At 55.6% G+C, this 24,211-nt stretch overlaps 10 protein-coding genes across 10 annotated transcripts; 4 read left to right on the top strand and 6 right to left on the bottom strand.

Moving 5' to 3' along the window:
- Positions 1 to 313: 313 nt before the first annotated feature.
- Positions 314 to 2,325, bottom strand: BAUCODRAFT_199614 (uncharacterized protein). The gene is made up of 2 exons (XM_007674152.1): positions 495 to 2,325; positions 314 to 441 (listed from the first exon to the last, which is right to left on the bottom strand). Exons 1-2 carry the CDS (start codon positions 2,005 to 2,007, stop codon positions 410 to 412), a joined length of 1,545 nt encoding a protein of 514 aa, XP_007672342.1. The 5' UTR covers positions 2,008 to 2,325; the 3' UTR covers positions 314 to 409.
- A 1,715-nt stretch (positions 2,326 to 4,040) lies between these two features.
- On the top strand, positions 4,041 to 5,690 carry BAUCODRAFT_144716 (uncharacterized protein; the record flags this gene model as incomplete). The annotated part of the gene is made up of 1 exon (XM_007674153.1): positions 4,041 to 5,690. The coding sequence occupies one exon, from the start codon at positions 4,041 to 4,043 to the stop codon at positions 5,688 to 5,690; it is 1,650 nt and encodes a 549-aa protein (XP_007672343.1).
- A 553-nt stretch (positions 5,691 to 6,243) lies between these two features.
- On the bottom strand, positions 6,244 to 7,782 carry BAUCODRAFT_61204 (uncharacterized protein; the record flags this gene model as incomplete). Its single annotated transcript, XM_007674154.1, has 1 exon — positions 6,244 to 7,782. One exon carries the CDS (start codon positions 7,780 to 7,782, stop codon positions 6,244 to 6,246), a length of 1,539 nt encoding a protein of 512 aa, XP_007672344.1.
- A 1,303-nt stretch (positions 7,783 to 9,085) lies between these two features.
- BAUCODRAFT_118870 (uncharacterized protein) lies at positions 9,086 to 10,146 on the top strand (the record flags this gene model as incomplete). Its single annotated transcript, XM_007674155.1, has 3 exons — positions 9,086 to 9,136; positions 9,186 to 9,657; positions 9,713 to 10,146. 3 exons carry the CDS (start codon positions 9,086 to 9,088, stop codon positions 10,144 to 10,146), a joined length of 957 nt encoding a protein of 318 aa, XP_007672345.1.
- A 372-nt stretch (positions 10,147 to 10,518) lies between these two features.
- BAUCODRAFT_199647 (uncharacterized protein) lies at positions 10,519 to 11,798 on the top strand. The gene is made up of 2 exons (XM_007674156.1): positions 10,519 to 11,310; positions 11,368 to 11,798. The coding sequence occupies exons 1-2, from the start codon at positions 10,715 to 10,717 to the stop codon at positions 11,741 to 11,743; spliced, it is 972 nt and encodes a 323-aa protein (XP_007672346.1). The 5' UTR covers positions 10,519 to 10,714; the 3' UTR covers positions 11,744 to 11,798.
- A 1,929-nt stretch (positions 11,799 to 13,727) lies between these two features.
- Positions 13,728 to 14,529, top strand: BAUCODRAFT_199998 (uncharacterized protein). The gene is made up of 4 exons (XM_007674157.1): positions 13,728 to 13,850; positions 13,930 to 14,009; positions 14,064 to 14,196; positions 14,251 to 14,529. Exons 2-4 carry the CDS (start codon positions 13,998 to 14,000, stop codon positions 14,430 to 14,432), a joined length of 327 nt encoding a protein of 108 aa, XP_007672347.1. The 5' UTR covers positions 13,728 to 13,850; positions 13,930 to 13,997; the 3' UTR covers positions 14,433 to 14,529.
- A 502-nt stretch (positions 14,530 to 15,031) lies between these two features.
- On the bottom strand, positions 15,032 to 17,196 carry BAUCODRAFT_200000 (uncharacterized protein). Its single transcript, XM_007674158.1, has one exon. It carries the CDS (start codon positions 17,056 to 17,058, stop codon positions 15,268 to 15,270), a length of 1,791 nt encoding a protein of 596 aa, XP_007672348.1. The 5' UTR covers positions 17,059 to 17,196; the 3' UTR covers positions 15,032 to 15,267.
- Positions 17,197 to 18,121: 925 nt separating this feature from the next.
- Positions 18,122 to 18,946, bottom strand: BAUCODRAFT_199934 (uncharacterized protein). Its single transcript, XM_007674159.1, has one exon. It carries the CDS (start codon positions 18,636 to 18,638, stop codon positions 18,264 to 18,266), a length of 375 nt encoding a protein of 124 aa, XP_007672349.1. The 5' UTR covers positions 18,639 to 18,946; the 3' UTR covers positions 18,122 to 18,263.
- Positions 18,947 to 19,675: 729 nt separating this feature from the next.
- On the bottom strand, positions 19,676 to 20,761 carry BAUCODRAFT_62210 (uncharacterized protein; the record flags this gene model as incomplete). Its single annotated transcript, XM_007674160.1, has 1 exon — positions 19,676 to 20,761. One exon carries the CDS (start codon positions 20,759 to 20,761, stop codon positions 19,676 to 19,678), a length of 1,086 nt encoding a protein of 361 aa, XP_007672350.1.
- A 1,092-nt stretch (positions 20,762 to 21,853) lies between these two features.
- BAUCODRAFT_29578 (uncharacterized protein) lies at positions 21,854 to 22,280 on the bottom strand. The gene has a single exon (XM_007674161.1). It carries the CDS (start codon positions 22,236 to 22,238, stop codon positions 21,972 to 21,974), a length of 267 nt encoding a protein of 88 aa, XP_007672351.1. The 5' UTR covers positions 22,239 to 22,280; the 3' UTR covers positions 21,854 to 21,971.
- Positions 22,281 to 24,211: the final 1,931 nt, after the last annotated feature.

A 24,211-nucleotide genomic window follows, 5' to 3' on the forward strand; every position in this document is an offset into this window, starting at 1 on the left:
CTCATCGCTCCGCTGAGCAGCTGTGACTTGGGGTTCGATCTGGAACTCGAACTGGGCCGGCGGAGGCTGCAGTGGCATGGCCATGGGCATCTCAACGTCGCTGGAGAACCCAAACGCTCGTATGGTGCCTTCATGGCCTTCTTGCATCGCGTCACCAGCGGGATCTTGCGCTTCAAGCGGTGGCATCCCAGCGAAAGCGAACATTGTGGGAGCCTCATGGGTAGCTGAAGGAGCTATCGCCATGTCGAAATCCTCTGAGACAAGCCCCCGAAACTCTGGCCCATCTGCAGGCATCACGTCGGCGCTGGATGGTCCAGACGCTCCTATGGTCCCTTCAGCACCGTTTGTTGCTCTATTGGCATTGGGAATGCCGTTGCTCTCGACAGCCTTGAGGCGGTTGGTAGCCGCCTCAAACTTCTTGTAGGACTCGAACGCCTCGTCCTGAGCAAGCGTAAGTTCTTCGGAAGACTTCTGCGCTTCTGCTTTCGCCTTACGAGCTTCCTCCTTGGCCTCATTCCTCTCCGTCCTCAACTTGGCTACATCGTTGCGCAGGACGCCAACTTCTCTGGCATTACGCTCGGCCGCGGATTTCGCTTTGCTGTATTCCCGCTGAACCTCTTCGAGTCTCTTGGCCTGATCGACATTCTGCTTCTGAAGCTTTGCGAGGTTTGCCTGGGCCAATGCTTCGGCAACACGATCCTGAAGCGCCTTCAAGTGCTTCTGCACCTCTGCTTTGGCCTTGCGTGCTTCCTCCATGGCATCATCTCGGTCTTTCTTTGCTCCGGCAACCTCATTGTTGAGGCGTCTGTTATCCTTCGCATTGCTTACGGATGCGGCCTCGGCTTGGCTGTATTGCTTCTTAACCTCATCCAGATGCTTCTGGAGGTCTGCATTGCGCTTCTGAAGGTCCTCGATGCCTGTCTGGGCCGCTGCGTCGCGCTTTTTAACCTCATTCAGATGCTTCTCGAGGTCTGCCTTGCGCTTCTGAAGATCCTGTATCGTTGCTGCGTTGCGCTTTTGAAGCTCTTGGACGCTTGTCTGCGCCGCTGTGCTGCGCTTCTGAAGGTCTGTGATGTGGGTCTGCGCCTCTGCATTGCGCTTCCGAAGCTCGTCAATGTCGGTCCGCGCCGCTGCGTTACGCTTCTCAAGCTCGTCGGTCCCAGTCTTCGCCACTAATTCGGCCTCGTAACGTCGAAGCGCCTCCAGGGACCTTTCCGCCTCTGCTTTGGCCTCCCGGGCTTCCTCGATAGCCTGGTCCCTCTCCTTCTTCGCCTCCACCGTCGCTTCACGATTCTCCCTCCTTGCCTCGGCAAATTCTTGGCAGAGACGTTTGACCTCTTTCACAACGATCTTAGAAGCAGACTTGGCCCTGCTGCACTGCTTCTTACGGTGTAGCAGCCGCTGGATCAGAGCTCCGTTCCGCTTCTGCAGCGTAATGACAGTCCACTCAAGCTTAGCAACATTGTGATGTTGAGTACGGTCAATCAGCTTCCTCAGCGCCCTATCATTTGTTTCCCAATAATTAACCACGTCATCAAGTTTCTTGATCTTCCTGGCCTGGGTTTTATCGATGTTGGTGAGCCGTGAAACCTCCTCGTCGCGCTTTAAAAACTCCAGCGCAGACGTCTCGATCTCAGTGGGCGGGAAGGACACGACAGTGATAGGCCCTACGATCATAAGCTCTCCAGCATGAGGTTGACCATCGGCGATCACGCCAGGTCCTTCGGTTGAAGGTCCCTCAGCGTGACGTTGATCCCCAGTCTCAGAGTGGTCGGCGCCATCGCGATGGGCATTGTCGTGATTGGTGGCATCGTCAGTGTTCTGGCCTGCGTTTGCCTCCCAAGTAGAAGGATCGCCGTATGCTGTATGCTGTTCGAGATGGTCAAGCGGGAAGTACGCGTCCTGCAGAAGTGGGGAGGTGACCCAGGCCAAGCTGATGAGCATAGCGAGAAATGCGATGGCTAGGTAAAGAGCGACACTCATGTCTTCGTGCGTGATCTGGTACATCTTCGGTGCTCGGTTGAGTAGTCTTTCTTGCAAGGCGGAGGTCTTGCGAGGCGGAAATAATGTCGTGTGCAAGAAGCGAAGCAGAAGGTGGGCGAGTTCGTTGCATACAGGTGTCTGACAATAAACATAGGCAAGCTACGCGAAGAGTCGTAGTGCCAAGAGGTGAACTTCATTTACATTCACGCTCACATTCGGATTCGCGCACACACGCGTCTATGTCAACAAGTGTCGTCAAGGCTATGCAATGGGCATGTTATACCGTACCCTGAGGTGGACATAACTCCGTGTCTTTCGACTACCACCAAGCGCTGTGCAAACCTTCCTACACGCCGTGCGACGCTTACAATGGGCATGAGATCGTCTCATCCCTATTGTGTTGATGCCGTATCACAAGACGACGGTGAAATGCTGTAGGGGCGGAAATGAGGCTGTACTTCTGCAAGACGAGAAGGGCCACAGTCGGCGCGCTGCGGACGCATCACATTCAGGTATCCTCGTAAACTCCGCGGGCTTTCACGGTGATGCGGCCTCATCAGGCGTACGTGAACCGTCCATTATTAGCGAGTTCATGGTCTCTGAATATGCGGTCCATAAGTGATGGCGTTTACGGTACGTTTTCCAGACCTTCGAACATGAGATGCTGTATGAGCGAATCAGCCATAATGTCTCTGCATTACGCACAAAAAGCGAGCAACAAACTTGGGCAGCTCCCGCGAAGCATCCTCTCCAACATACTTTCGGAAACAGCCCTTATTGGAGGGAGCGGTTGGCTTGCAAGCACCTGTAGTCGCTACGAAAGGTTCTCATGGTTTCGTGATTAGATGGCTGTCGTTGACAAAGCCATATCAGTACATTGAGAAGCCGCATTATTTGTTCATAGAGTATTGGCCGGAGCGATGGTGGTCAATACCAACATCTCCGCATCGCCGCGCCATGGCCGAAAGGACCACCCTTTGCTTTCTCATGACGGGCCGTCATTCAAAACGGGGGAAGTTGGTGAATGTGGCACATGCTGATTCGTTCCAACGCCACGCGGTCCAGGTCGGCCAGACTGCCGCCACTTCCAGCAGTAATGTGATGGCTGAAGTGAGATATTACAGTCATGACTACCGAAGTGAAAGTGTGTTGAGCGAAGCGGAGATGTTGTCCAAGGCTGCCGAAACGGCGGGGTGAGCCTCCTGCCGCGGGCCGCTGACCATGCTGACTCGGCGCCAGAGTCCTGAATGCCGAAGCTTTGGGCGGGAAGATCCTCGTTTACTGCACGCTGGCATCTCTCATGAGATAACGGTAGTCTGTGTGACCGAGCACGACACACTTGAGGCAAAGAGAAGTGCCATCGCGCTATCCAGCAAGTCGCTGGCGAGGTGTGTCGTGAAAGGGTGCGACGTCGTTAGCACCAAGATGGAATGGAGGAAATTGGAGGTGCCGGCCAATGGTGACGATCCCGCTTGATTAGGCTGCACTACTCCGAAGAAGGACTGGCAGAGGAGTGCGATGGGAACAGCCGCTCGACGGTCGCCGTTCCGATAAAGTAAAGTGGTACAGACAGGCGAAGAAGTTGGTCTGGGAGGGCAACGTCGTGGAACATGGCGCGGAGCTGTAAGCGAATGCTAGCACTGATTAACCATCTCGCCGCCTCCCGCCCATCACGGTCATCGTCTCTATCCCTGCTTTGTGCGTGACTCGACCTGCTTGCACGAATAGACGTGGGGAGCGTAGTTCTAAGTGTATGTATGCATAGAACGCTTACTGTGCCAATGCTCTGTGGTGCATATGCATATGCATCCTACTGCATCGCGCCCCGCTACTAAATCGTGCAGCAGAGGACGCTTAACTCTCCTGTCCTGATCTCACCACTGCCCCAAATATCCTCATGCGCAACAGCCATGTACAGACACGCCATCACCGGAACATCGTCGTGTCCATGATCACGAAGGAACACCTCGGCGAGCCTCTTAAGCGAAGATAGTCAGTATTCTGAAGTGTGAATAGTGACCTTTGCACACGTGGGAGCTCGTTAGGATCCCGGCAATATGGCTACAGCTGTGAGCGGGCATTGGGCGAACGCAGTACCGCTGGACGACAGCAGTGCTTTCTCGCAGCAACAGCGGGCGGAGACGCGGAGATCGCAAGGTTCGCTCATGACGGGCAGTGCACAGAGCTCTTCCCAGCATCGCCAAAGCGACTACAACATCATGTCCGACTCCGAGGCAGCCGGCTCACGGAGAGCCTCCATACGCGCGAGCAACGCCTCCGCCACTCGCAAGCGCTCCCGCAATCAGCTCAAAGATAAGAAGCCGGACAAGGCTGAGGAGTATGTCGACGATTCAGCGTGGATCCACCGTGACAAGCTTGCCCAGATCGAGATCCAGGAGATGGAGGAGGCTGGCATCAATGTACGCTCGTCCAGGCGCTCGTTAAGCAACGGGCCTGGTGTTGCGCGGAGATCCAGTCGCTCAGCGAGCAGACCAGGTGCACAACGCGGCATGAGTCGAGAGAGAAGGGGTGAAGGAGAGCTGGAAGGTGCAGGTATGCTTCACTCGGGTGTGGAAGACCATCAGCGCAAGCGAGTGTCTACCATACCAGCTGCGGAGGAGGAAGAGTTCGAGCATGACCGCTCATTCGACCCGAATGTGGACTCAGAGATACGCACACAAGAAGAGATTGCCGCAGAACGGCACTCAGCAAGCAAACCGCACATAATTCGACCAAGCACTTCGCGCATACCCATCTCGAGAATTAGCACGGTGCCGGTGCCCCAGGATGTGGTCGACCGAGACTCTCCGCTTCCGCGAAGTAGAAGTGGCAGTGGTGCGTGGGCTGGAAATTGGGACGAGATGCAATATGCGCGCAGGGCTAGGAGCAGTAGTATTGCCAGCCAAGTGCTCGAAGACGAAGTAAACGGAGCGCATGCCGTGCCGAGGCCAGACAGTTCGTACATGCAAGACTCCTCGGAGAACTCGCCACCGAAAGCGCGGTTGCCGAACAAAGCAAAGCGTACTTCTGCAGGCCGCAGGACTTCTGGTACGGCCAATGGCAACTCCAGGCCGAATTCTGGGTATCAAAACAAGGCTCTCACACCCCAGCGGCCAAGCTCGAGGACTGAGCGCCGTTCTCGACCATCAACAAGCCATGCACCGGAGGGTGAAGCACCTTGGATCGCCACCATGTACAAACCCGATCCTAGATTACCACCTGACCAGCAAATGCTACCCACACACGCCAAGCGCATGATGCAGGATCAATGGGAGAAGAGCGGCAAGAGTAGCACCGCGTATGATCGTGACTTTAGACCACTTAATGATCAAGAGTTTCGCCAGCCACCCAGCAAAACACCTAGACTGGAGCACGATCCGTTCCCTCAACCACAACCGTCACCGAACGGCACGTTAAGTCTCATGAAGCCTGAAGCGAGAATGAGCCCGCATACGGAAGGCGAACGACCATGGCCACTCACTCCTGCAAAGAGCGACAGCAAAAGCGAGTCTGGTTCCACGCGGCCTGGCACGAGCGGAGGCTACAGGATCACGCCGACGATTGCGCCGCCGCCGAATATCCAGAGACCGTCGACGAGCGGACAGAATTCGGCGTTACCGCGTGATGGTGCGCAAAGAGTGCCGGACTTTGATGAGAAGGATGTGCCGTACAAGAAGAAAGGGTGTGCTTGTTGTGTGGTGATGTAGATCCATCTCATCCACCATGCTCCGAGCAACGGTGCCCGCCGGTTCACAGATTATAACACATTATGCTGCGCAGTGGCACACCGGCTTTCCGCTTCTTCAGACGTCCCGAATCCCGAAAATGGAAGGAGCGTTCAGCACCGCTTACGATCATGAGCACATATTTACCAGAATGCTTCACATTACGCATTCATTCTTTGAGCGAGCTTGACAGAGTCACTATGATAGCGTTTTAGCGGCTTTAGCAGCGGATGCATTTCGTGTTTAGCAGTTTGAGGGAGCGGTGTAGGGCGTTACGGTGGAATAGTGTGGGATCCAGATCACAGCATGCGACGGTTGTAAGCGAGTGAGGGCTCATTGATGGTGTGTTAATACCGTATATAACCTACGAAGATTGTTGGAGAGAGTGCTTTCGGCTCAATGTCAGTGCTTTTACCACGGAACTTCTTCCTCTTAGGATGAGGTTAGATCTGACACTACGCTATGAGGCCGTTTGTGAGGTGGAATTCAACGAGCCGTTAGGACGACATGCTTTTGCATCGCCATTTTGTAAATCTCAAGCTGCAGCATCCACCTCCATCGCCTCCCCACCCGCCACAGGAGCTGCCGGCGGGGGTGGGAGGTTGTCGCTGCCCTCCGCTTCCACTGAGTTCTCCCCTCCCACCACCCCCATGTCCTCTTCATTACCCCCGCTCACAATATCCAGCCTATGCACCTCAACCTCCCCCTCACCCCGAAAGCTCGCACCAATCTTCGCCCTCAGCGCCGCTCGCTCCCTAAGATCCTTCTCCTCCTTCTCGAGCGCCCGCATATTATCCGAGTTATCGCCCATCTCAAACCGCAAGTCGTCCACAGCCAGCTTACCCCACTCAAGGTGCCGAGCGCACTTCTTGCGATCACAGATGGCAATCTGGGCGTAGATGCTGTCGTCATTCGCACCTTCCATATCAACGTCATGGCCACCGCCGTAATCAGTATGCTCCTTCCCACTATTCTCTACCGCCAGCGTCTCCAGCTCGAAAGCTTGTTTACCAGACGTAGAGTCCCGCCAGGTAGCAAACTGCTCCTCCGTCCATTCGATACGCGGGTCGTAGCCACAGTACTCCTTCGGCTTCAGATCTCGCTCCGTCGCCGTGCGGCTCCCGGCTTGCTTGACCATGGTGACGAACTTCATGCGATCCTTCAGAAGCTGATGCCTGCGTCGCGCCTCCTCCTTCGAGCGACGGATTTGCTCGAGGGCCGTAGTCTCCGCCTCTGTGAATGCCAGATCTGCCGTCTCTTTGCCATCTGGCGTCGCAGGAGGGCTTAGCACGCCCTCACCGAGCTTCTTGAAGTCTTCGGCAGTCTTGGAAGCGTTCACCAAGCTCTTCACCTCGCCCGCGCTCAGCACGCCGCCTTTCGCGCCGAGATCGTCATCCATGTCCGGCTTGTCTGTGCTGACGAGGCTGCTCTTCCTTCTATTGCTCCGATTCTTGACCGTATCCTCTCTGTTCCTCGTCCGTGCCACCATCTCGCGGAAGTATAGCACGCCACATTCTTCCGAGCAGTACTTGCTCCCTTCTTTTCCACTCTTGCCCTTGCTCGCCCTAGCAGGCTTTCTACACCCGCTGCGCCTGCACACTCTCTTCCACGCCGTTCTCCCAACTCCCGCTTTCGTGCAGTTCGGACAGATGTACCTGTCAATGAGGTCCTTGTCGCGCTCCTCAACACTCACGCACTTGCCATGGAACCAGTCTTCACAAGGCCCATCGCACCCGATCATGAAAGTGCCATTATCGGGCTTGCGGCATATGCAATAGACCGCGCCGTCTCCTTCTACATCCTCATCTGGATCCGCTTCGTCGCCGTATGGCTCATCGTCCGCTTCGGCGGAGTACGAACGTGTGGAACGCGCGGGCGAAGAGTTTGCCGGCGAGCCTTGACTGCTTGCCGCCTTCAGTGTTGGCGCCTTCGACACGCGAGAGGCCGGGGTCTCTGATCGCGGCACTTCCAGCTTGCGCTTCTTGCTCGGTGGCGCCTTCTTCGCCGCGGTAGCGGTACCTTTTTTCGTCCTCGAAGGCGCTGGGCGCTTCCTCGAGGCCACTATCTCAGGCATTGTGGTCTCGGTTGACAGCACTGGCACTGAAGACTCTCGCAATGGTGATTGTATGCGCATACTGTGCTCCTGCTTTAAAGCTGCCACAACTTTAGGGCCGCTATCCATTTCCGAGTGCACAAGTGAGGAGCGGCGCGCCTCTGTCGGCGAAGAAGCCTGTGGAGCCGGTAGCTGTTCTTCCTTGATCGGTATCGGCGAAGATGTTGGACCATCTCTCTGAGCCGGGTTTGAAGCCGTAGGCATGGGCGCGTACGGCGACGTGAAAGGTAAAGCCGCAGAATCGCTGGGATGATTTCTGGGCTCCTTCATCGTATCAATACGGCCGCCGTTGGCGTTCCCAAACGGCACCTCTTGTCCGTACGACTGCTCCCCATGTGTCTCTGCCTTGTTCCCTGTCCTCGAAGCTGCTGGAGAGCTACGATGAGCGGGTACGCGAACGGCCGGATCTTGATGCGGAGAAGTGAAACCTTGGATCGGCGGTAAAGTGAAGGCAGGGTTTGTGGAAGAGATGACTGACGACCTCCGCTGCTCGGGAGAGCGCGACGCGACCGCGTACGCCTCAAGAGTCGGCGAGCTCGGCTTGGGTGCAGTCGGCGTTGGCGGTGGCAGCTCGATCGGCGCGCCGTGGCTGCTGGCTGAACGCGGCTCGGAAGGCCGTCTGAAGTCTTCGCTCGTGTAGTCCGGCGTGCCGTATCCGTACTGATACGTGGGAAGTGATGTGGGTGCGGTAGCGAGTGATGCCAACGCCTGGGCCGCCTCCTGTGTCGTGACGGTGGGATAGCTGTGATGGCGCTGCTGCTCCACAGATGGTGGAGACATGGTCGCGTGATGATTCTGCGGCGACTGAAGCCATTGTGTGGGTGGTATAGATTGCCGACGTTGCTCTTCCGGCCTACCCTGACCGTCACCGTTTCGCGCCGGCTCCGGATTGAGCAGCGACGACAGACTGAACGACATGTCGGCGTTGTCGGTGGATCATGTGTTCATAGTGTATGTCGCGACATTGTAGAGGCGGGTTAGTGATGACCCAGAGGTGAGGTCCGATTGATGTGAAGATGGCGGAGTAATGGGAGCAGCAGAGGAAAGAGCCAGCGCGAGTTGACTGATCGGCAGGAGCGCACGGACCGCACAAAGCGGGGAAACTAATGCCGCAACGTTGAAGCTTGACAGAGATGCTGAGCTGAGCTGACCAGGTGTATTGAGCTTACCGACTTCATCCCTCCCTCTCGCATCATTCCGTAACCCTGAGCACAAAGGTACAGTGTATCTTAAAACATTCGGATATTTAGTTATCGATCATCCGATGGACGTGATACACCTTCTGCGGATAGAATTCGTGGCGTCTGCAGCTCTGGTATATCAAGCCTTCCAGCACATCAATGCTATCGGCTGATGGCAGGTAGGTGCTTCTCGTATACGCTGTTTCAGCACTGAAGAATCGCTTCCTAGCCTATGGCGCTCGTTCCTCTCCTTCAAGGTCAGACAATCGACCTCAACGGCAGAAGGTTCAGCGGCCGAAGGGCAACACCCTCACTATTGCATTGGACCGCCTAGCAGACTTCCGGGTACCGCACAGCTGGTTCACCACCTTCTACGTGACATCTGTGTCGTGCCTACTTTTCTGGCTGATACAACTTCTTCTCCGGGGCCCTAATTTCCGCGCAGTAGCAACTCGTACCTCACCGCCACAATACAGCATGACTTTTCGACAGGTGCTGGTCACTTGGGCATTGATGCTTGTCCAGAGTAGCCGCAGACTGTACGAATGCTTACAGTTTGCGCGGCCTTCGACTTCAAAGATGTGGATCGGTCATTGGCTGCTTGGTATAGGCTTCTACGGGGCGATGAGCATTGCCGTGTGGGTTGAGGGCATCCGTAAGTCATTCGCGTACTGGTCGCCTTGTTGATGTGGTGTGCTTACAGGCAGCAGCCGCCATACAAAATTACACCTTCTCCTGGAACGACCTGCCCATCACAATGCCTAATCTTCGTACTTTCATTGCTGGTCTAATTTTCATCCTCGCCTCCGGCTTCCAGCACGACTGCCACGCATATCTCGCCTCGCTCAAGCCGAGAAGCAAAGCGAGTGCCGCAGACGGCAAGAGCGATTACCAGCTTCCAGAACACCCGGCATTCAGTCGTCTAATCGCTCCCCATTACACGGCCGAATGCCTCATATACGTCGCTCTCGCGCTGATAGCGACACCGCAAGGCGCTTGGCTGAACTGGACCATAACCAGCGCCTTGCTGTTTGTTGTTATCAATCTTGGCGTTACGGCTGACGGTACGAAGAAGTGGTATGAAACGAAGTTTGGTCCAGCCGCTGTCGCTGGCAAATGGAGGATGATTCCATTGATCTTCTAAGCCTCGATGACGGTAAGGCGCTTCCTTTGAGTGTGCAGTCGGGTCGCCCGCTTACCTCTCGGCCGCAACCTGCTCCTGTTCTCCGGCGCGAAGTTAAGCAGCAAGGGTCAGTGACTTTACACGCTGCAGCGCTTTCTGACCATAAAACATAAAACAACGGTCATACGATGCTATGGTAGCAACTTCAGCAAGTCCTAAGTGCTACAAGATAACTCGCAATGCGATTGCTATATTTAGAGGTATATCGCCGTGTGCATCCTACTGGTCCAAGTGGATACCCGCTCCAGGAGACCGAGAAGAAGGTCGCAAACACAATTGACACTGACCCTTGATCGAATCGCTTACGGACGGAAATCAGCAGCTTTGGTCTGAGCTAGCAATATCTCGTACGCAGGAGTGAGCCAGAGCTCTATCGTGGACGGAAAACTAACAGTAGCGCTGGCGTTCAGGATGGTTATCCGGACCGTACTTAAGGCGGCATTGCGCTCAAGACTGGCTCGACCCATACCCCTCAGCAACGAGTTCCGAAGCCAGTAGGATCAACATACCATCTTCGCCGACAGACACCATGGCTGAACACAGCATCCTGATCACCGCTGCCGGTGGTCACATCGGCTCGCAATTGGTCCCTCAGCTACTCGACGGCGGCTCGGTGAAGCTCGTCCTCCCAACCTCCAACGCAGAACGCTTGTCGAAAGGTCTACCCTCAAGTGCAACCGATGACAACGTCGCAGTGGAAGAAGGCCGCATCCAAGACCCGCAATGGATCCAGACGCTCTTCGAGAAGCACAATGTTGGTTCCGTCTTCCTCTGCTTGACGGGCCAGGATGAGCTGTTCACTACGCTCAACATCTTCGACGCTATGCAACGCGCTGGTACCGTTAAGACGCTCGTCTACCTCTCCGCGTGTGGCGACTTTATCTCGAATGAAGGCCTTCCTTTTGTGATGCGCGTGTGCTCGGCTGGCCATGTCCTGGTAAAGCCGCTCATTGAGCAGAAACTCGCGCACGCCGGCTTTCCGTGGAAGACTGTTGTCATCGGACCAACCTTGTTTATGTCGAACGATGAGCGGTCCAGAGGGTCTTTGATGAAGGAGGGCTATTTCGATGAGCCGCTTGGTGAAGTCGGCGTCAGTCGGGTCAATACCTCGGACATTGCACTTGGGTAAGTCGCTTGAACTCCCTACAATCGTAATACATTAAGTAAGCTAACAGTATAAAGCGTTCGTGACGCCATCCTCAATCCAGAGAAATGGGCTGGGAAGAAGATCATGATCGGCTCGCTTCGCAGATACACGGGTGCCGAGATCTGCGAGCTATGGGGCCAGACTCTTGGTCGTGACGTGAGAATCTGTGGCAGTGATGAGAAGTCCATGCTCGACTTTGAGAACCGTCTTGAGGTTAAGGTTAGTGGTGGCAAGACGGACGTGGTCACGGGTTGGGGCAGAGACCTGAGGCTGATGTACGAAGTGTTCGCCAAGGTTGGCTTCGGCATGAACGAGGAGGAGTACAAGGAGCAGGTGGAGTTGCTGGGCCAGGAGCCGGTCAACTACGAGGAGTGGGTGACGAAGACGGGGAGTAGCTGGAAGTCTGGCTAAGTAGGGATGCTCACTGCAGACGGACGTTGACACTTCCCTATTCCTCTCGATCATACTTCGTACTGCGTTTCCGGTCTTACAATGCCCACGTACAGCGATGCTTTGACACATAGCGTCCTGACTCTTGCGCTTTCCCAAAGCAGTGCATACAGAGACTGCATTGGAACTGAAGAATGTGGTAGTGCATGAACGTGGCACGTACAATGCCTGAAGTGAGAATGGCTGTCTCTGGGGCAAGAGTGCTAGCCCGTTACGATGCGTTAAGGCTAGGCGTACTTGTAAAAACTGTCAAACTGAGTCTTGACGGTTCCATTCACGCTAGCCACCGCTTATTGGCCCGCCCAAAGCAAGAGCAATGCGACACGTCGAGGCAAGACGGACGGCGAAAGACCTATCAGATGACGGTCGGCTGGGTGTGACGTTTGAGACTTTGGTGTTTCCGGTTTGTGCGACGGATCACATTCCGGGCTGCTGCGAACACCTGCAATGCCGGTTATGATAACCAGGTTGTTGGCCGCCAACCGGGTCGAGTCAGACAGGAGAGGTTGGCAGCTGAGACTGGCTTCGGGCGTTTCTGGTCAAATCGGCTGCTGTTGCTGGACTTGCAGATCTGTGCAGTCATGAACCTCAATTACGATGAATAGCATTTGGCGTTTTCCATAAGCGAACGAACCGGTTCTTTGATCGCTTTTCATCTACCGTACCCGCACCGCCAGCCTGGAGAAGCTAGACGAGGGCTTGCAGACGGGAGCCGGCAGAAGCATCTTAGTGACCCCGAGCATCGGCGCCGCCAAACACACGCGAGCAGTCGAGGCTGTTTGTCTGCCGAAGCAATCGAGCAATCGAGCATGGTCGAGTCATCGAGCAAACCAAACTCAAGCTGGCTCCGATAGGGTGATCTGAAGGTAGCAATCAACGTAACGCGGACGGTGCTTCTCTTAAGCAAGCGACCTTCGGCAAGCCGAGGTTCCTAACAAGAGCAAAGCAACCGGCATCCAGCTTCATGGGAGGCAGGGCCGGAGGGCTAGTGCTGATTCACCACGAGACAGAGATCGACCCTAAGACAATCAAAAAGGCGATGCGGATGTGGTGCTCCGGCTTCTGGCGTCCGTCTGGTGTTGTTCTAGTGTCGGGCTCAGTTCCCGTGGCGTGTGTCGCTACTTTCGGCGCTGAATCATGTCTGTTCCGTAATTGAAAGAACGACACGGCCCTGATTGTCGACCGAGGCGACGATCACACCACCCGGGCCGCCTGTCAGGTTGAGCAGAAGAGGAGTCACACGGGGCCTTACACCTATCGCCAGCCACATAAACGCTTGCGTTGTCTGATACGTAGAACGCGAAGCGGCCTTGCAGTAGACTGACGGACTGTCACCTCCGCAGACCACCCCAAAAGCATCGGTGCCACTTGGCTACTTTCATTCTGCACCCCTGTCGAGCATCTCGAGAAGGTTTAGGGGAGCGTTGTACCGATGTGGTGGGTGGACAGCCCGGCTGCGGAACTAAGATAGCACTTGCGCAGGAACCGAAGGCCGGTGGAGGACGATCCCTGCACTGGGCTGCCAGGGCTGCGTTGTTTCAAAACGTTCTGTCTCCTTTCTTTCCCTCCCCGGTTCCCGTCGTGTTAAGAGCACTGACGTCTACCGGGCCAGGGAGAGCAGACGGGGAAGATGGCAGAGAGGTGGTGGTGTCTTGCCAAAAAAGCTGTTTGCGACCTGTGCTGCCGCCCCTTGCGAGCGATGGATTATAACAGACAAATGCATTCTTCGCAAACTTTCTGACGTTCATTATTGAGACTTCCTCGCTGCCCCTTTGCTACCGTCACTTCGTTGCTTTTCCACATCGCAGCTCTCCACTCCAACAATCATAAGCTCTACGCTTCGCTCCTTTAACAGCAGAGCTCCGCCCAGCATACCATACCACTCCAGACTCCCGACACGAGCACTGAGAAGAGCACGGCACGCATTACCTCCATCCCAGCAGCTCTTATAGCGGACATCGTTACTGTCTCCACAACCATTTGCGACTGCAACCAGGCCGTAAGCCTCCGTTCCGGCTGTCCTACAGAGGCTGCCACCTCCCTATTGGCATTTGCTGCCCTTGCTACCGTAAGTCAACCCTTGTGCGACCAATGCATTCCATAAAGGCTTCCGAGTCCCGGTGCGCGGTAGCTGACTTTCCACCTAGTCCGACATCGCCAATGATCACTAGGGAAGACTGTTCGTCGACAATGACTCTTAACGGTCGCGGAGCATATGACACAACTGGTAAGTGCACAAAGGGCGCGATCTTCATCTGAGTATGCGCTAAAGCTCCACCAGGCGTGCCCAAACCGAAGCCCTCAGGTGGCAGCAATGGCGGATCGAAAAAGCGATGACACCTGTCAATCTGTTCTCGACCATTGTCGTTTCAGCGCGACTTGCAAGAAGTTGCACAGGATGCACAATCTTGACTGTAAGTTTCCCACGCAAACATATTACCACCGCAGACTACTGATCCTGAAGACAGTGCATGTCTCTCCACCTCCACGCACCGCACCCTCCTTTCACTGTATCACTACGGGCACACTTTCTCCGGCGTCTTTGCAGCGACTTTACAATCATCGGTCCTTCGGCATGCATAATACCCACTTGAGCGCTTCATCTGTCTCTCACACCACACCTTCACACCGCCAACACCACCCCTCATAATACTACCATAGGATTTCTTGGGCTTTACACAAAAGTGCCAGCGGCGTTTCGGCAAACGGGCAGTGCGGCGACACTAAGGGGCGCACTAGATAGAGGGTGACCTTCGCGGAGCAATCCGGCACTGGAGACTCGAAGTGTACATTATCACTGGGCATGCATACAACCGGCGTTGGGGTCGGCTATATGACGTGGGAATGAGCGCCACCGGGGCGCTCGACAAGCATGTACTGACATCTGATGTTGTCTTGCACACATGTTCGAATACCACGCTCGCAGTTGGATGGCCAACTACAACGTGGACGGGAAAGAGAAGGATACGAGAAGATATCGTTTCGTTAGCGTTCGCTGTAATCACATACTGATACCCAATATGCATTTCTACTGATTATTGCACCACAATGCGCCAACGTGCCCGCTTACGAGCACTGCCTCACATGGTTCCTACGCCGCCGGCATACTTGATCGCACAACAACCGCGTCAATAGCTCGTCGAGTGACACGAACCTTTTGGAACTCATATCTGTGCGGCCAGTGATGTCGACGTGCGTCTGGCAGTCGCCGCTTTCGGCTGCTGAGGTGACAGGTTGGTGGTTGCACAACCGCCGGGTGCGTCCAAGACAGTCCGAGAAGGGCAGCTCACCGCCGGCAGTACATCTGACAGGTTGTCCTGCGTCAGAGACAGTGTGTCTTGTGGCCACCATGGCCATACAAAGGCTTACAGCGCTTATTCCATCCGCTGATGGTACGACTAGCTGCACGTACAATGGTCCAGCAACCCGGTACAAAAGATCTGTCATTGCCGAAATCGGTCGTCTGAGTAACGCATCCTCAGCGCTCATAGCGCGAAGCTCTCCTCCCAAAACCAGACCTCGCGGGCCCGCCACACCCACTTGCGCAACTCACGTCTCAATGCTTGGCTCAGGCTCCTTGGCCCACATACGACGACTGCGACTTTCTCCGCACCAGCGCCATGGGAGAAGAGCTGGTCGACCACCCTCGCCACATTTGGCCTGCCAGCGAAGGTGGGGATGGTGTCAGCGGCGCCTCTCACACCACTCTCAGCCTTGCTCGAGAGTAGCTGCTTCTGCTCCTCGAGCTCAATGCCATCATCCGTCTCGCCGTACGGCACCTTGTCTTCTTCCGCAGCGCCTATGGCGAAGCTCCCATTGACAGTCGAGCCCAGATCGTCAGCGGAGCCTGTAATGCACACATTCAGCCTTTCCAAAAAGCTCTCCCTGTCCTTACTGTCCTCTGGTATTGCCCAGGTGATTTCGGCTTTCGATCGTACCGTCCACAGGAAGCTAACCTTCTGCCTCCGATAGCTGCCTTTACTCGGACTCAAGTCTGCGAGCAGTTGCCGATACAACGGTACGATGAACGTCGCGCCGACGCCACCTGCAACGAGGAGAACTCTATCATACTCGAGCAGCCTCTCACCGTGCGACGCAAGTCCGTAGGGGCCCTCCACAGTAACAGGTATTTTGGAAGCGACCTTGTCCGCATCCGCTGCTTGAGCAAGTTTGGCGGTGTTGCCATCCAGGACCTTTGCCACGAAGCGGTAGTACCCGTCTATGAGTGGAAGCGACGCGACAGTGAAAGGGTTGCTTCGGAAGGTCCTGAGCATAGGGTGTCCTGCGAGGGATAGATATGCATGCTGACCCGGCTGCCATACCGACGACCAGCTTTTACGGGCCCCAGAGACCGTCAATTGCAGTGGCACATCAACCTCAATAAGGTTGGTATCTGGTAACATGCGAATGCTACCAAAGAAGGTTCGCGACGCCAACGCTCTCAGAACAATGTTTCCCGCATATAGCAAGGCTGTCTCGTAAAGGTAGACCCGGATATGACTGACATGGAAGAACAGGACCGGTAGGAGAGCGGTAGCCAACGACACATGCACCATGTAGAACACTCGATAGCTCCACCGCCTTACCGGAGCAAGAGCAGTTGTGCCGACCGCTGAGAATGCAAGGATACCAACGATGCCGCAGAGAACGTAGGCTTCCTTGATCTTGGTGCTCAGGATATCCTTTTGCACGTAGAAGTATATGTAGAAGGCGGCATGCAGGTACAGGAGGAAGGTTACAATTCGGCCGAGCTGCTGATGCAGCTTGTTGAGAGTCTCATGGGAGCATCTGGTAAGCGTTTGGAGTGGGAAGTAAGGCGACTTGAAGGCCAGAAGGTAATGCAAAGGGAGCTGCGATGCCGCTACAATGCCGAAGCGTTTGGTTAGGTGGAGGTAGTCGTCGCCGGATTGTAGGAAGCAGAGCGTCAGTAACCATGAGGTCCATATGAATGCTCCTATTAGCTCGCCCTTGGTTCCAACATGGTAGCCGAAGAGGTCCAGTGGATCACTTAGCCACCAGCTCACTTTCCGAGCCAGTACAGCGTATGCTCTGCTACCATCATGCTTCGCATTGTGTCCATGTGGCGATCGCGGAGGCTCATTGTCAGACCGATGTTGAGATCTTCTCATAAGCCAAGTGGCGAAAAAGTAACATTGCGCAATCAGCAGTGGTATGATGACGGAGACCTGAGCTACCGCAGCGTAAGTGTCAAGGAGCTGTCGCCGATGCTGCTTCTGGTCCTGCGTCAGGTCGAGGAACCGGTACGCCCAACCCATTCTGCTGGCCGCTCCGGGTCGGCTTAATAAAACTCGTCGCTCATTTCGCACTTATAAATGAGCTAACTAACACAATGAGTAAGACTCTGCGACTGATGCAGTGTTGCACATTCAGTGGGAAATGCAGATGCGCCACGCATATATAAGCACGGACGAGAGCTCTATTTCTGTTTAGCCCTACTTAGCCTCATCCTTATCCGCTGCAAGAACGTTGACCGGCCCGCAGAACTATCTGAACACGGCGTGCTTCTTGAGATTCCAACAGCATATCCCATCTCCTTACACCGCTTTCCTCCGCAGAGCATTGGCCATGACTCCACGCGATAGATTCACTGAAGAGCCGTTGTTGGCTCCGTCTGCCCACAATAGTGCCTTGTCAGGCTGAACGCGGGGTGTGGTGCCCGCTACTGTCGTCGTTAAGGTGATCTCAGCAATAGCCATATTCTCCGCCGACAGTAGATGGTTCAGTCATGCTCAGCTTGTTGCCCGGAGATGATGGGTGAACCTGCGTCATAGCCAGTCGTAGCTGCACTGAAGCTCGAGGTGGGACGGAGAGACGTCTGGCCAGGCTGCCGCTACTAATGTATTTGAGCGAGCTCTCCAGCAATATCTTTCAAGGCATTCTTGTCAAGCGTGATGAAGCTGACTCCGTTGACGTCCGCTTCGTGACTACTGAGTCCTTCCGTTGACATGGTGACGGAATGTAGCATACGGCCGGTCCAGCGGCTCCATGAGAGCGTATGTGTAGAAGTGCTGCGGATCGCCCTTCCCAAGCCTACCGAGCGGAATCGCCCTGCTGTGGTCAGCAAGGTCCCTGTTAAGGGTCCGCGAAATTGAGTAAGGAATGAGCTCAATAAACTCCGCTAGCACCTTGCGCTGCGCCATCGAAGCGCTGAAGGTCCGCCAACTTACGCTTCCTCATACTGCTCCGGTACACCCTAATCTGAACCCACCCCAACCAGCTTCGCGTCTTGCTGGGAGGAAGAAAACTCGCTTCTCAACCACCGGCCGACCTTGACAATCACTTCCTCCATCAAACAACCCGAACATCGTCTTCCCACTCCATTGATCGCGCTCAACCACACCCCAGATCGCGCTCACCCATACCCCAGCTCACCCAGAGGTCGCCATGGATAAGCAGCTTGAGGTACCAGTACTGGAGAGTTGAGGCACGACTTTCCAGATCTCTCGTGGGGCGCGGACAGTCATATGCGATCCAGAAGTGGTTTGAACGTCGCGCTGGGATGCTGACGTCTACGGACACACCGTTGTTGATTGATGTGACGGTCGTGCCCCGTGAGCTGGTGAAGTAGGCAATCCCTTCTTGCAGAGGTTCCGATACGCCTTCGAACCCACTCAACGACTGCTTTTGGCAATGGCGTTTCATGTAACGGCAGAATGCCGTATTCTGGCGTTGTAGTGCGATCGTGATGCCGTGGTATGTCGGCATTGTCTGGAGTGAAATGGAAAAAAAATGCTTCGGTGGTCAACGTGTAGGTGTAATCGTTGCGCAGATCCCGCGTTGAACAAGGAAGGCACGAACTTGGCGCACGAATTACTAGCGCGCCTCCTGGCCCCATCTTGGTAAGGCCTACTGCTCATCCGCATTGTGCGACCGAATCTCGTGCACGTGATACACTCGAGTAGCAGTGAGGAACACATGCAGGACCAGTAGGGGTTATTGAAGTTGACAAGGATTGCGTGGGGTCAAGAGAGGCAGCGGTTCTGTTTCGCAACGGGAGGAGGCAGGAAGGCAACTTGGACGCGAAACATAAGTGCATCATGTGTGATGGAGAAGCTTCTGCTTAGCTCAATGAGATACAGCTACGCACGCAATCGACCGAGCGACCGAGCGAGCAGTAACAGACGTAAACCAACTGAATGGGACGTCAGAACGCTACACAAGCCCCGTTGCTCACTTGGCTTGTCTCCGAGGTTGGGAAATGTGTCAGAGTGGTGTTGAAGTCCGCTCATCCAAGAGCCTCATCCTCCTTCATACGTCACCTCCTCGTCTCCCTCTCCGCCACCACCATCCGCGCTACTCGTTGCGCAACTAGCAAGTAGAAAGAAGAACTCCATCGAGCTGCGAACGACTCAGTGCGTGAGCTCAAGATTGTCATCGCTCCTCCTTTCCATCAAGCCCTCGCCATGCTGTGATAGCGTGTGTGTTATTGTTTCGTGTTTGTTGATTGATGAAATGTTTGTGCTGGCATGGCGACAATGTCGTCGTCACATCTGCTCAGCAAACGATAAGAAGAAGAAGAAGTATTGGTATGATTATGTCGTCAGAACGCCACCCGTGTCAGTCCAATCACCGCTGTCAGCACTTGACTTGCGGCTGGTGCCCAGTGTCGTTTCCGATCGTTCCGTGGTAAAGTTTCCGTAGAGTAAAATGAAGAGAATGTGGTCGTGGTATCTGCAAGAAGGAATGGTAGATGTGTCTCTCGTCGTCGTCGAGGGTGGTGCGTGGGTGACCACGATGCGTGTCAATCCTGGCCTTCAGATAATCGTGTGAAGCAGGTGCCCAGTCGCAGTTCGTAAACAAGAGAGATTTGGGGGTATCATTGGATCGCTTCCTAGCGAACCCTTTCCGTTTCCAACGCCGGTGAGTCTAAGCTCACATAGAACCCATGCTGAGCAATGCTGCGGCTGCAGCCTGCTCCTCAGGCGTCGCAGTCGCGTGGCTTACAATGCTCATGCGGTTGCCTGTGGGCATAGAAGTGGAGTGGAGTGATCGAGATGTAACTCCGGATGGCCGCCGGGACCACGATTGAGAAGATGAATAGCGCCGTGCATACGCTGCGCTGATGGCGTTGTAGTTCTTTCGTGGACCACCCGGAATGGGCAATGAAGCCTTCCGCGGTGTTCGCGATGTGTCTACCGGTATCTCGTCATCTTCGGTATCGTCGTTGAAACTGTCGTCGCCGTCAAGCGACATGTCATCCAGGGACATCTTGTCAGCCTCATGCTCGGGCATATCCATGTCCATGTCCGCGTCGAGCTCGTCCTCTTCGCGGATGCTGGACCAGCTGCTGTTGGACGGCTGCTCGTGAAAGCCGGACGTCAGGCGCGGGCCATGCATATGCACGCCGGAGTCGCCGTATGACATGGCATAGCTGCGCTCGCTTCGTGGAGGTGAGAAGTTGCCGTCATGGAACGAGCCGATCCCAGAGTCCCTCGAGGAGCCTTTGATATGCGCGTCCCACCGGCCCCAGCCGGTCTTGTGGAAGGCGACGGTGCCGTCAGGACCGCCACCGCTGCGGCCCTCTAGCGCGGCCACCACCAGACGGCGGGCCTTGGCAGGCGGAATGCGCGAGAAGCCGGGTACGGTGTGGGTAAGCTCGCCCATCACATAGCGTATTGGCCTGGGACCGTTGCCAAGCATGATGCCTGGGAGGTGGTGCTTGGCCAGCATGCTGGGAGTGATGGCCGCTGTCGCATCGAGGCCGGATAAGGCGCCTTTGCTGAGAGGCGTCCCCGTCGGACCTTCCAACTCAGCGCCTTCCTCCTTCGGCGTATGCTCAGCCACCGGTCCTAGATCCAGCTCTTGCTCGATGTTCATGAGCGGCGGAGTATGGTCGCTGGCGTGGGTGCCGTGCGCGGACAGCTCCGGAGAAACGGAGTTGGGCGGCGTGAGCAACGCGCTGGCCACCTTCTCCAGCGTGGAGAGGTCGACTTTGGCGGTGTCGTGGAGGTGGTGCATGTCAATGGAAGGAGCTGGCGAGGCAGGAGCCACGGCGGCGGTGTGAGCGCAGGCCATGAGTGCGGTTGTCGCTTTCCGAAAGAGCTTCCCTATTGTGCGTGAGTCAGAATCCGGCGCGATCAAGGCAGACGCGCGACGATAAGGTGCGGTGGCGGTGATGTGTGTCAGGTGTATCGCTGCTCTCTGGCGACTTACTTGACGATGCAAGAAAGCTGGTGGAGGTGTGGTGGATGTCGTGGTCGTGGTGCTGATTGCGGATAGCTGCGTGGCCGAAAGCGGACTGAGCGTTGTCGATGGGCAGCGGAGGCGTGCAGGCGAGGGCGTTTGCTATCGACTTGGACAACGAAGAGATCGTTGAACAAGGGAGGTTGGATGTCGTCTTTGTGTGCGTGTAGATGGAGCAAGCTGTCGTTATTACCTTCACTGTGTGTGTTGGGCGCGAGCGAGCAGGAGCAACGAAGCCGGTTGTCACCCGTCACCAGGTGCCAGGCTGCCTCGCGCTGATTGGACGATAGCGTGGGCGTGTTCGCTGTGTATCCAGATCGCTGATTAGGCTTTCCGGCTCATTCCGCAGCTGGACTTGCACCAAGAGGCTCTCCGCGTGTCGCGGCCGTGGGACGTTAATTGGCTCTCGATCGAGTGTTCGCAGAAACCTGGTTGTGTGCAGCTTTCAGAGCTCGTTCACTCTGCCTAATGATACAAATACTGCGTCAACACCGCACATCAAATCACACGTACTGGCGACGGCATTCACCCGTAGTATACGTTCACTCAGCCGTGCCGCGTGTACTGCGCCCCTTATTGCTGACTGTTATACCCTGAAATCACGTCGCATCCGCCCCCATGGAGCGTGTTGGACTGGGAGATGGACGGTCACCCGCCAAGCATCACGCCGTCCACATCGACCACGAGGACTTTCTACAGGGTCTGAGCCCGCCGCAGTCTCGCCCCACGGCTTGAAGGCACTTATGCAAGCAAGCATGCACGCCCCTCTCGTTCACGACCATGGTAAAGGCCGAGCTCGGAGGGGCCCATGGTACAGCTCTACATTTCAACCTGGGTAGACATTCAGCTGGTGCCAAGGTATTATGTCCTCCCCAGAGATGATGTAAAGCTACTGCTCTCACACAGAAGCATTTCCTAGCCGCAACGGGCAACACTTAAGCGCCTGTAGGATGTAGAATGCCTCGCCATCAGTAATTTCCTGATATCAGCCCGTACTTGTACAGCATCGCAGACGGACCATTTCGCACAGTTCGCGTGCCCTTACGCATTTACTCTTACAACAGCTTCCCTTCTCTGTCTGAGCAGTGTATCGATCAGTATTGCTAGTACCTCCGACCACCACCCTGACCACCCTGCCCATACCCTCCATAACCGCCTCCGCCTCCGCTTCCGTATCCATAGCCACCGTCATTCCTCCCACTCCCATACCCCCGTCCATCACGTCGATCATCGTACCGTCCATATCCTCCATTCTGCTGCTGCTGGTGCTGCTGCTGATGCTGCGGCGGAACCCACCCCTGAGGCGGCATTGGCGGCGGGAAGCCCGGCGGCATACCAGCAGGCGGCGGCGGGAATCCCATCGCTGCAGCCTGCTGCATGATATGTGGTGGGATGTGCTGCGGCGGCATAGGAGGAGGAGGGTAATTCCCACCATACCCGCCGCCGCCATTCGCGCCATAACCGTTGCTCCCTCCATAACCACCACCGTTCTGGTACCCTTGCCCGTGATCCCTTCCATTTTGATAGCCCTGTCCATTATCTCTCGCAGCATAGTTGATCCGTCGACCATCACTCCGATCACCATTCTGACTGAGCTGGACACCGCCAAACGACCGTCCGCTCTTCCCGGCCTTCTCCCTCGTCATCTGAATGTCCTGATAATCCAGCACCGGATCATCAAATTTGATACCAGGCAGGAGCATGCTCTTATGTACGCCCGGCAACGACGGCATGTGATAGACCACCGTCACGCTCTCGTCCTGATCCAAAGACGTATACACCTCATTCGTACTGCCCTCGAGTGGGAACGTCAGTCGATCATTCGGCGTATATTTCTCTTCCTTCGAGACTTTACCGTGCAAGCCTTCAGATGTCTTGGGACTCAGCTTGAACATAGGCGCAGCCTGCTTCTTGCCGAAAAAGTTCGTGGCCACTTCCTCGTAGAGCGGGTGTTGTGAGCTGAAGATCAGCGCCTCATTGCCAAAAGCGTTACGTCTGTTCTCATCGGCGGTGAGGAGAGGGTACTTCTCCGCCATGGCGCTGAGCAAGCGCTTCTCGTCGATGAAGGGTAATAATGCCACACCTTGCCATGCGAACTTCTTCCCGTTCAGGTCGACCTCGAAGTCGACGGGGTAGAACTCTTTTATTGGGGAGTCTTCCTCCGTCATAAGCGGGTGGAAGACGGCGGGGATGGTGTGGTTGGATAAAGCTGGCATGACTCCCATCAACTGCTCATACGGCCGGAAAGGCTTGCCCTTGTCAAAGGCTACGACCTGCTTCTCCATATCGGCGAAGTCGGCGGCGAAGGGTGCGTAATGGTAGGGGTAATACCACGTCCAGCTTGGACATCCTTGGAAGTAATAAAGTAGCACCCAGCAGAGTCCCTCGACGTACGATCTCGCGACTTTGTGGCGGAAATCGATGTCGTCTGGGGAGACATGGAACTTCTGCTCGTAGTACCGGCCTTCGTAGCCTTCCTCCCACAGCTTGACGGTATCTTCTGGCATCGCGTCTTCGGTCTGTGAGTTGCCGCCTAGTGCGCCAGAGGCACCTCTTCCGGCGCCGTTCGTAATCGGGTTCGCGATCTCTTTGTTCGGTGTATTGCGACCGGGCGTCGAAGGATCTGAGGTAGCATCATCCGCCGCATCGTCGATCATGTCTCGCGTCCGTTTGCCAAGCACAGGTGGCACACCACCATCTTGATTAGCGCCTGCGAAGAGCGCATCAAGCTCTGCCTTCTGGTTCTCCGCCGGCTTCTTGTTCATCAATTGTTCCTTCAGAGCCGCCGCAGCTGACTTGTTCGCTCGGTTCGCATTGCCTACAATGTCCGCGTGGGTAAGGTTCGCGGCATTTGCGAACCGTGGATCGCTTCTCGTCTGCGCCTCACCAGGAGCAAAAGTAGGCAGTGCGTTGACGTCCGGCGCCTGCTCACCCCTCATTATGCCACCTTTAGGTCCCCTGCGAATGACACTCTCATCGTAGCCAGAGTTACCGAAGCTGGACGCGTCGTTCGACATCCTCAGCCTCTTCTGGGAGTTGCGTCGGTCATTCTGCTCCTCCCGCCTCTTTTGCGCCGCCTCCTTCTTCACTTCCGTCTCCCGTCGCCGCTTGAAGATGGCAGCCTCCTGCTTCGCCAAGCCCTCTAGAATGATCTGCGCGCGCGCTAAGTCGACATGTCCGTCTTTCGTTACGTAGCCACCCATAACTTGCAAGTTGTCACGCCAG

This window comes from Baudoinia panamericana (assembly GCF_000338955.1).
Source record: "Baudoinia panamericana UAMH 10762 unplaced genomic scaffold BAUCOscaffold_1, whole genome shotgun sequence".
NCBI lineage: Eukaryota > Fungi > Ascomycota > Dothideomycetes > Mycosphaerellales > Teratosphaeriaceae > Baudoinia > Baudoinia panamericana.